The following is an 11,292-nucleotide window of genomic DNA, read 5'->3' as shown; positions in this document are numbered from 1 at the left end:
ACCCAGGAGGTTGCTGTGCTGTGTGTTCCCTCTCTCTCTTTCTCTCTCTCTCTCTTCCTCCCTCTTTCTTTATCTCTCTCCTCTCCCTGTCCTCTCTCCTCCCTTCTATCTCCTTTCTGCTTCTCCCTTCTCTCCCCTCTCTCCTTTCTCTCCCCTCTCTTTCTCTCTCCTCCCTTCACTCTCTTCTTCTTTCTCTGTCCTTCTCTCTCTCCTCCTCTCTCTCCTTCTCCTTTCTCTCCCCTCTCTTTCTCTCTCCTCCCTCCACTCTCTTCTTTCTCTGTTCTCTCTCTCCTCCTCTCTCCTCCCTTCTCCTTCCTCTCTTTCCTTCTCTCCCCTCCCTCTTCTTTCTCTCCTTCTCTCTCCTCTCTTTCCTTCTCTCTTATCTCTCTCCTTCTCTCTCTACCTCCCCCCTCATCTCTCAAAAAGTACAACAAACCTCTCCCATGTTCTGGAATCAAGAAGTTGGTGAAGAAAGTAAGAGGCACTCTCCTTCCCTCCCCCTCCCTCTACTCCCATCCCCACAGATATGAGCTCCAATATCTTCATAAAAAGTTCTCTGGGGAAGTGGGTATTACTTACTGGGCAGAAAAACCAAGGAGCTCTTGATCTTTGCAGTTAAAAAAAGCAGTTACACAAGTAGAAGACAGGAAGAGCTAAAAAAAAAAAATCGAATAAAGGAGAAGTTTTGGGTGAGGCAGACAAAAATGTATCTGGCTCTAGAATGTCAAACAGGGTTTTCAGGTCACAAACTGAATGTAAGTGGGAGTATAGTAGTCTCCAGGGAAGAAGGAAGGACACACGGACATGGACACCACACACACACACACACACACACTCACGTATCCTTCACAAGTGGCAGAGCATTCTTTCCTCTCTACTATATTTATAAACATAGTGCACCAGGAGCAGTGGAATCATGAAGCCATGAAGCTCCAGATAAGTCCTGGCAGCAAAATAAAATTACTAACAATACGGTGGTCCGGGAGGTGGCTCAGTGGCTAAGGCTCTTCAAGCATGAGGTCCTGAGTTCAATCCCCGGCAGCACATGGACCAAAGTGATGTCTGGTTCTTTCTCTCCTCTCATAAATAAATAAGTAAATATTTGTTTAAAATATTAGGAGGAAGGCATAGAACTTCAAAAGAAGGAAAAAAACCAAAAAACCTCTGAGTTGGAATTTTCCACAGGTGCCTCTACAGATATTATTTTCTTCAATAGACAAATAAATTTCTCCTTCTTCTTCTTCTCCTTCTCCTCCTCCTCCTCCTCCTCCTCCTCCTCCTCCTCCTCCTCCTCCTCCTCCTCCTCCTCCTCCTTTATTGCCACCAGCGTTGTCACTGGGGCTTGATGCCAGCACTAGGAATCCACTTCTCCCAGTGGCCATTTTATTTTCTACTTTATTTGATAGGACAGAAAGAAATTGAGAGGGAAGGGGGGATATAAAGAGGGAGAGAATGCCACCTACAGACCTGCTTCATTGCTTGTGAAGCTTCCCCCTTGCAGGTGGGGAAGTGGGGCCTTGAACCTGGGTCCTTGTACATGGTGATGTATGTGCTCAACCAGGTGCACAACCCAACCCTGTAAATAAATTTTTAAAAAACTGAAAGGAGGGGTGGGGTAGACAGCATAATGGTTATGCTTGAGGTCTCAGGTTTGATCCCCACCCCCACTATAAGCTAGAGCCCATGCAGAGATGGCACTGTGCAGATGTGAGGCTCTGAGTTCATTCCCTAGGACAGCAGAAAACAACCTGAATTAGCTGTAGTAGTGAAGCCAGTAGCCACAGGAAACAGAATTAAAGACCCAGGGAGTGATCTCACCCAGTATAACCACCTCACTTTATCCACAGGGCGCAGAGAGGGGCAGGGTCTGGCCCAGTGTCACACAGCCAAACCGGAGAAATGAAATTTCAGCTCAGACAGTCTGTCCTCAGCTGGATAAGCACTGTGGTTGAGTATTCTTTCTAGTTTTTGTTTGTTTGTTTGTTGGAGGCTGATTCAGGGATCAGAGAGAGAGCTCACCTGGTAGGGCACCTGGTTTGCCAAGCAGAGGTTCCAGGTTCAAGCCCTGGCACTAAGTGGGGGCATTATAGCACAGGGGTAGGGAAGCTGTGGCTTTGTGGTGTCTCTTCCTCTCTGTCTCTATTTCTCTCTCTCTCTGAAAATGTCAGCCAAGAGCCTAGTGTATAATTGTGCCATTGCTCTGACAATGCAAAAAATGAAAGAAAAGAAAAAAAGGAAAGATTTCTTCATTTTAATGAGACATCAGACTGCTCAGCTCTGGCCTATGGTGATGCCAGAGATTGAACCTGGGACCTCTGGGGCTTCAGGCAGGAGAATCTGACACAACATCACTGAACAACCTTCCCAGACTATGAATTCTCTCTTCCTCTCTCTTTATCACTTTTTCTGTGTCTCTGTTACTCTCATTACTAAATGAATAAATACATTTGTTTTTCTTCTTCTCCTTCCTCTCCCTTTTCTCCTCCTCCTCCTCCTCCTTTTAAATCAAAGTATTACTCAGCTCTGGTTTGTAGTGGTTCTGAGAACTGAACCAGTTTTGGAGCCTCAGGTGTGAAAATTCTCTAGCATAACCATTATGCTGTCTCCTCCCTCATATATAAATCTTTAAACAAACAAAAATAAAGGCAGTAGTCTAAAAGGTGGAGCAGAGACTTGTTCTTGGAAACGAGGCATCCTGAGTTCGATCCCCAGTATCACATATGCCAGAATGATGCTCTGAGTCTCCCTCCCACCCCCCTCCCTTTCCCTCTCTCTATCCCCCCTCTCAAATAAGTAAATCTAAAAGAAATGCCTCAACCCATTACTCTAGTGTTGTTTCTTCTGAGAGCAGATGAGATCGGGAGCGGTCAGGGTGGAATGACTACAGAAGACTGTAGCTTCATGTTCCTCCTCTTCGGCCCCCTTTCTGTCCCCCTCTTGATTTTGCAGCACTGGGCTTCATGCTTCCACGTGGCTTTTTCATTCTTTTTACTTCAGAGAGAGAAAGACAGACGGAGACACCACTGTGCCAGAGCTTCCCCTGTGTCATGGCCGCCCCTGGGGTGTCAGGCCTCAAACCAGAGGCTGCTGCTCTAGCCTGGAGCTACCGTCCGTCCCCTCTCTGTATTTTCAGTCCATCTGCACTCCATGCATGCTCTTCAATCAGATGAAATTGAGGCAGACTCTGGAAGGGTCTAGAGCAGACTGGGGGAGCACTGGAAAGTCCCACAGAGCCTCTTCTTCCCTGTCTGCCCTGTAACTTGGTCAGGAGAGCGACCTTCCAAGTGCCTTCGACCTGGGGAGGTACAACACTGCAGTGCTGGCATCAGATGTTTGCATATTTATTTATTTATTCCCTTTTGTTGCCCTTGTTGTTTTTTTCATTTGGTCTCAGTGTGTGTGTGTAGGGGGAGGAATAACGTACAAAATAAAGATGATTCTTTGAGCCGACATAAAAGGGGCCATCTAGTTAACATATAAAATATCAAAACAGTGACTTCTTACTCTGCAGATCACACACACACACACACACACACACACACACACACACACACACACACACACACACACACACTAGAAGGCGCCATCTAGTTAACATATAAAATATCAAAACAGTGACTTCTTACTCTGCAGATCACACACACACACACACACACACACACACACACACACACACACACACACACACACACACACACACACACACACACACACACACACACACACACACACACACACACACACACACACACACACACACACACACACACACTAGAAGGCGGGAAAAGGCTCAGCCAATCAGAGGACAAAGATGAGTCTCACACTCCAAAGTATAACCAATCCAAGAGCGAAACCGGAGGTTCTGCCTGCACTAACTCACCAGCCAATCAGGGCTGAGGATGATTTCACTCCTGAAAGACGCCCCCCCACCCCAGGAATGGGCGGGGCTCCAAACTAGCTTGGCCAGAGTTTCAGGCTAATGGAGAGCCAAAGTTGATTGGTTATCTTTCGGAACGTAACTTGTCAGTTTTATGAAGGGCGTTACTCTGGAGACACAGATCCCGCCTCCTTCCTCCCATCGTGGGATGAAGGCCTTAAAGGGCTAGGTACTGCCAAGCCGGACCCTGAGCTCAGAAATAGCAGAAATAGAGTGTCTAGGAGGTGGTGCAGTGGCTAAAATATTGGACTCTCAAATATGAGACCTCGAGTTCAATAGATAAACAAAAACCACTTACAGAACAGAAACTGAAGCAATCCAGTTAGACTTGAATTAAACAGTGCGAGTAAAGGGATTTACGTGCATGAGACACTAAGTTCCATTCCTAACACCTTATGCCAGAGCCTTGCTCCGGTATCTTTCTCTCTGTATCTCCAAAATAAATACATTCCCGTCAGAGCAGATAGCTTGGTGGTAAAGCACAGGACTGACCTGAAAGAGGTCCCAGGGTCAGTCCTGTGCACTGCGTTTTCCAGAGCTGAGCAGTGCTCTGATCGCTCTAATAATCTCTCCCTCTCTCTTTCCCTCGGGCTTGAACGGCTTGTTCTAAGCTGGATGCTTGTAAGCAGTAGACCTGAATTTCTTTTTTTAATTTCCTTTTATTTATTTTTTAAATATTTACTTATTTCCTTTTTGTTGCCCTTGTTTTATTGTTGTTGTAGTTATTATTGTTGTTGATGTCATCATCGTTGTTGGATAGGACACAGAGAAATGGAGAGAGGAGGGGAAGACAGAGAGGGGGAGAGAAAGACAGACACCTGCAGACCTGCTTCACGGCCTGTGAAGCGACTCCCCTGCAGGTGGGGAACCGGGGCTCCAACCAGGATTCTCATGCTGGTCCTTGCGCTTTGCCACGTGCGCTTAACCGGCTGCGCCACCACCTGACTCCCATATTTTTATTTATTTATTTATTTTCCCTTTTGTTGCCCTTGTTTAACATTGTTATGGTTATTGATGTTGTTGTTGTTGGATAGGACAGAGAGAAATCGAGAGAGGAGGGGAAGACAGAGAGGGGAAGAGAGAGTCAAACACCTGCAGTCTTGCTTCACCACTTGTGAAGCGACTCCCCTGCAGGTGGGGAGCCAGGGGCTCTAACCGGGATCCTTAAGCCCGTCCTTGTGCTTAACCCGCTGTGCCACCACCGGACTCCCAGACCTGAATTTCTGAGCCTGTCTTCACACAAGCTGCCTCTTTGGCAAGTAACATCACAAGATGCAGGAGAACAAGCTCCTCATCTCAGCCAGCAGAAAAGGAAAGAACCTTTGTGAGAGAAGCCTTCCTGCCACCTGACTTTTCTACAGCATCAAAGATCCCTTTACCCTAAACATTATCATCCAAAGACAAAACCCTCCCTGCTGGCCTCCCCACCCCACCCCGCCCAGCCCTGTTTGCCTGCAGACAACAGCACATCGCCTGCATTCTTCTGGGCTCTCACTCACTGTCTGGTCCTTCCTTGTCCAGGATCTGGTAGCCCAAGGATACTACCAGTGCATTCTTGTGTCTTCTCCCCACCAGACTGGGAACTCATCAAGGGTATGTGCTGGACCTGTCTCCTGGAGGCGTCAGTAGCACCATCAGTGCACAAACCTAGCATCTGGGATATCTCATCGTTCAGGGAGAATGCTGGGAATTTCCTATAAGAAAACCCATATTCGGGAGTCGGTGGTAGCGCAGCGGGTTAAGCGCACGTGGCGCAAAGTGCAAGGACCTGCATGAGAATCCCAGTTCGAGCCCCCGGCTCCCCACCTGCAGGGGAGTCGCTTCACAGGCGGTGAAGCAGGTCTGCAGGTGTCTGTCTTTCTCTTCCCCTCTCTGTCTTCCCCTCCTCTCTCCATTTCTCTCTGTCCTATCCAACAACGACGACGACAATAATAAAACAATAAGGACAACAAAAGGGAATGAATAAATAAATATTTTTAAAAAGAAAAGAGAGGAAAACCCATATTCAAACAAACGAAAACCAGACCCGGCCAGGTGGTAGGTGAGTGAGCACATGCCTCCTCTGTATGAAGTTCTAGGCTTCCATTTCTCAGATGGGGAAACTGAGGCCCAGAGACCTGAAGGGCTTAAGGGAATAGAATTAAGTCAAGGAGATAGCCTAGACTAGAAATCAGCCTCTAAGATTCCCTGCTCATTGCTTACCTCTACCCTTGGCTGTGTGAAGATGTTCAGGCATCCCTGTCCAGGTGCCTCTTTTTTTATATATTTATCTATTATTAATTAATTTATTTATTTTCCCTTTTGTTGCCCTTGGTTTTTTTTTTATTGTTGTAGTTATTATTTATGTCGTTGTTGGAAGACAGGTGGGGAGCTGGGGGCTCGAACCGGGAGCCTTAAGCCGGTCCTTGCGCTTCGCGCCACGTGCGCTTAACCCGCTGCGCTCGGCAGGTGCCTCTTTAGTTTAGATGGACGCACCAGGAGAGACCTGAACCTCTGGGTCTAAAGGAGGAGGGGCTGGGGAGGGGGTGGGGCCTGGGGAACAGGAGACCCTGGGGCTGGAGGAGGAGGGACCCTGAGACCCCCCACCTTCACACCCCGCAGGCCACGCCCTAGTCCACACAAAGTTTTCTGACTCCTGATCTTGCAGGGAACTTCAAGGACCTGGGGAAGGTGCTAGAACAGGCTTGTGAGGCTCCGGAAAAGATGGAACAGCAGCAAAATGAAGGAACTGGGTCAGAGAGGTAAGAGTCATACACCGCCGACTGAGCAGACGGGGTGGGGGGGTGGGGGAGTGCGGGGGGGGTGGGGTGGGGGGGTGGCGGGCGGGGAGACAAAGAGAAAAACAGAGTGAGCGGAACCAGAGAATTTGCCAGAAAATAAAATCAAGTTTCAGGTATCAACACAGAGAAACAGAATCCTGGATGATCTTTTGAGAGAGAGAGAGAGAGAGAGAGAGAGTGAGTGAGGTATCTGGAAGGAGGGCCAAAGGATAAATCATAGTAGTTTATCCAACGAAGTTTCATGCTTGAGGTCCCAGGTTCAGGTCCCAGCATGACTATAATATGAATATTTTCACAATATTTCACAAGAGAAGTCTCTTTTCTCTCTCTCTCTCTCTCTCCCTCTCTCCCTCCCTCCCTCTCTTCCTCTCGCTCTTTCTCTCTCCTTCTCTAAATAAAAAGAATGGAAAAAATAAGGCCTGTGGCAGGGAAAATGGCTCAACTAGACTTGGTATCACGGCATAATGGTGTAAGACTGGACTGGCGTCCTTGAGGTTCTGGATTTGATCTCAGATCACTCTGGCGTCTTCCCTCTCCCCCACCCCCATCCTCTCTGCCTTCTGTGAAACTTTGTCTACGTCATATGTAATCATTGAATATTAAGAACAGGAAAGAGGCAACAAGGGCAACAAAAGGAAAATAAATATATATTTAAAAAAAGAAAAGAAAAGAAACAAGAAAGAGGGACTGGGCGGTGGCGCACCTGGTTAAGCACTCACATTACAGTGCGCAAGGACCCAGGTTCAAGCCCCTGGTCCCCCACCTGCAGGGGGAAAGCTTCACAAGTGGTAAAGCAGGGCTGCAGGTGTGTCTCTGTCTCTCTCTCCCTCTCTATCTCCCCCTCTCCTCTCCATTTCTCTCTGTCTCTATCCAATAATAAATAAATAATTTTTTTAGAAAAAGAAACAAGAAAGAAAAAGAAAAATGGGGGTTAGGGAGAGAGCCTATAGCTGTGCAAAAGACTCTCATGCCTGAGGCTCCAGAGATCCCAAGTTCAAGCCCCACTATGCCATAAGCCAAAGCTGAGCAGTACTTTGAGAAGAAAGAAAGAAAGAGAGAGAGAAGAAGAGGAGGAGGAGGAGGAGGAGGAGAAAATAAAAGAAAAATCGTGGCCCAGTGGTAGAGTTCTGGGCTTACAAGTATGAGGTCCACGGTTGGACCCCTTATACCACATCTATCCAGTGATACTCTGGTCTCTTTCTCCCATGAAATCTTTTTATAATTTTATAGGCATTAAAACTAATATAACATAATAATATAATTTCAAGGCATTAAAAAATCTCTCTACCATTCTGCACTCTTTTTAAAAAAAATGTTTCATTTATTTATTTACTATTGGATAGAGACAGAGAACTTGAGAGGGGAGGGGTGATGGAAGGAAAGAGACAGAGAGACACCTGCAACCCTGCCTCACCACTCGTGAAGCTTCCTCTTTGCAGGTGGGGACCAGGGACTTGAACCTGTGTCCTTGTGCACTGTCATGTGTGTGCTTAAGCAGGTGTGCTAGCACCTGGTCCCAACTTTTAAGGTTTCATTCATTTATTTTTATCAGAACACCACTCAGCTCTGGCTTGTAGTGGTGCTGAGGATTTAACTGGGATCTTTGGTGCCTCTGGCATGAAAGTGTGTTGCTTAAAGTGTGGTGTTGTTCCCTGGTCCATACTGACAGTTCTTTAAAAAAAAAAAAAGAGTTTATGTTTGAATAAAGAAAAAGAGAGAGAGAGAGAGAGAGAGAAACTGCTCCGTTCTGATTTATGGTGGTGCTGGGATTCAACCTGGGATCTCAGAGCATCAGGCATGGAAGTCTAGGTCATTAGCACTGTGCTATCTCCCCAGCCCAAAACACACCGTAAAAAGAAAGGAAAAGAAAACTATTAAAGGAGATAAACCAAAAAGGGAAGGACAAATACTGGATGATCTTATTTATAGGTGGGACTTAAGAAGCAAGGACAAAAAAGGAAAACATGAATCCGGTGTGGTGTATTGCAGCACAGCAAAGGACTCTGGGGAAGCAGGGGAAGAGAGGGATGGAGGGGCTTCGGGGTCCTGGAGCATGATGACGGGAGAGGACCCAAGTTGGGGTGAGTGTTTTGCAGACACTTACCACAGGGAGATGAGAAGTTGTACCCATCTGTCAACAGCTGTACTATAAACTGTTAAACCCCCAATAAAAAATGATTTAAAAAAATCATTGTGCGGCAGTTGGGTGGCAGTGCAGCGGGTTAAGTGCATGTAGCACGAAGCACAAGGACCAGCGTAAGGATGCCGGTTTGAGCCCCCGGCTCCCCACCTGCAGGGGAGTCACTTCACAGGCAGTGAAGCAGGTCTGCAGGTGTCTGTCTTTCTCTCCTCTGTCTTCCCCTCTCTCCATTTCTCTCTGTCCTATCTAACAAAGATGACATCAACAGCAACAACAATAATAACTACAATAAAAAAACAACAACAGGGACAACAGAAGGGAAAATAAATAAATAAAAACTTTTTAAAAAAATCAATTGTCCTTAGAGATACTGGGATAGAGAAAATCTGGAACCAAGATTGAGTTCTGCTGTCCATCCATATGTCTAGGGAGAGACTTCCAGGGAAGAAACAGAGAGGGGACAGGGTGAGGAAGTCAGTCAGGTGCAGAGCTGAGAACGGAGAGACAGAGCCTCCTTGTGACAGACAGTGGGAATTGCAAACCTGTCCCCTTGTGTCCTTGTCATTCCAGGAACAACTTGCCTCTTCCATCGGCCGGGCCCCCTGCGCCCTTCCCAGTCCTGCCACCTTCTCTCCTGGGCACCCCAGACCCGGCCCATCTGGGGCTCCCTGAAGGCCTGGCCTCTGTCACCGTCCCCATCCGTCTGGATGCACTGTCCTACCTCCTGCACAGCGCCCTGATGGGTGCCTACACCCTGCAGCGTTCCATGCCCTCCTGCCAATGCTCATCCCAGACCTGCTGCTCCCAGCCGGCCCACTCTGACAGCCCACCCAGGGGACGTGGGCGGTGGGAGCCCAGGCGCAGGCCGGGCAGGGGCAGGGGCCTTGGCCAGCAGTGGTGGGGGCCTGGGCGGGCTGAGCAGCCAGAGAGGGGTTGGGTGGGGGGCTCCTGGGCTGGCCCCAGCACCCCACCCATGACTCCCACACAGCAGGGCAGGAAGGAAGCCGGAGGTTCAGAGCCACCTCAGGATGTGCCCCCAGCTGCCACCGCCACCACCACCACCACCGAGGACTGGGAGACAGAGTATTAGCACCCAGCACCCTGACTCCTGGGAAGGTTCCGTTGGAGCCACCAGGAGGGTTTCCTTGGTGCCCAGGACAACCTCAACCCCGTCAGAGACACCTGAGTCCCATCCCTGTTCTTCCCAAACCCTGGCATGGGGGTCATGCCTTCAGATTCCAAGCCCCCCTTCTCCCTATCCAGTCTGTGTCTCTCTCCCATCCTGAACCCCAGCAAGAACCCCAACTGCTTCTCAGCTCTCCAGAAGTACCCCAACCCCATTTTGGACCCAGAGCCCTTCCCACAGCCTCAGCAACCTGCATGGATCCTGCTGTCACAGCCCCAACCGTGTTCTTTTCGCCCCTCTCCTCCCCACCCGCCTGGTTACCCAGCAGCCTCAGCAAACCCAGCCCCTGCCCCTAAATGCACCTGAAGCAGCCCCACAGCAGCCCATCCTCTGCCTCTCCCAGTCTCAGGTGCAGCTGTGACACCCCCTCCCTCCAGCCGAGAATTCTGTTTTGGGCCCCCATCTGGATGCCTGCACCCCACTTCCATCCCCATGTGCAACAATAAACAGTGGCTGACCCCACGACTGTGTCTCTGTGTGTGCTTACACAGCCCTTGCTCCCCCCCCCCCCCCGGGAGGCCATGGCCTGTGCAGAACAGGCAGGGCGGGAGAGGGGCCAGCAGGGGTGGGGGGATGTGAGGAGGAAGCACCCCAAACCCCTGCTTCAGCGAATTCCATTTGGGGCCTCTGCCACCACTGCACTTCTGCCCGCTGGAAGCTGCTGGGGCCAGGGGCCATTGTGCAAGGAGGCTTAAGGGATTTGGGGGGGCTTGGGGGCCCGGGGAGCAGAGAGGCCAGGGCCCTGGCTCGGCTCAGTCTGTGCAGAGGGGCCAAGGTGAACGGAAGGCTCAGGGCAGGGGCTGCCTCTCAGGTAAGGAGGGGTGGTGCTGCGGGGCCTGCTTCCCCAAGATGGGGTTCAGACCCTAGCCCCCTGCTCAGCAGCTGCTGTTGTAGGGTCAAGGAGTCCAGGTCCAGCCTGTGTCTTACTCCCCAGGCCCCCTCGACGCAGGACCTGAGAAGCTCAGGACTCCAGCATGGCACTCTAGGGCCCTCTGGTTGTTCCTCAGTCTGACCCTCTGGCCTCCTACTGCCTAGTATCAGCCTCCTCTTCCTTCAGATGCAGTACCTCCCTTCTATCCCCACCTAGAACCCAGGAGTCTAAGACCACAGCCAACTCCACCTGCTGGACCAGGGATGGAGGACTCCAGCTCTCTCCTCTCCCAGATTTGGGCGACCTAGCGCCCAACTCCCCCAGAACCGGGGGCCCCCCTCCTATCTCCTCCCCCAGATTGAGGAGTCCCCAGCTCCT

The 11,292-nt window shown here is 49.7% G+C and overlaps 2 protein-coding genes across 2 annotated transcripts in view; one reads left to right on the top strand and one right to left on the bottom strand.

Moving 5' to 3' along the window:
* The window catches only part of SPACA6 (sperm acrosome associated 6), a 231,142-nt gene that overhangs the window by 217,242 nt on the left and 2,608 nt on the right, over positions 1-11,292 (bottom strand). The gene's annotated exons all lie outside the window — the stretch shown is intronic.
* C2H19orf84 (chromosome 2 C19orf84 homolog) lies at positions 6,477-10,413 on the top strand. Its single transcript, XM_007536955.2, has 2 exons — positions 6,477-6,678; positions 9,428-10,413. Exons 1-2 carry the CDS (start codon positions 6,641-6,643, stop codon positions 9,945-9,947), a joined length of 558 nt encoding a protein of 185 aa, XP_007537017.2. The 5' UTR covers positions 6,477-6,640; the 3' UTR covers positions 9,948-10,413.

Source organism: Erinaceus europaeus, chromosome 2 (genome assembly GCF_950295315.1).
Source record: "Erinaceus europaeus chromosome 2, mEriEur2.1, whole genome shotgun sequence".
NCBI lineage: Eukaryota > Metazoa > Chordata > Mammalia > Eulipotyphla > Erinaceidae > Erinaceus > Erinaceus europaeus.
This window is presented reverse-complemented; position numbering and strand designations above follow the sequence as displayed.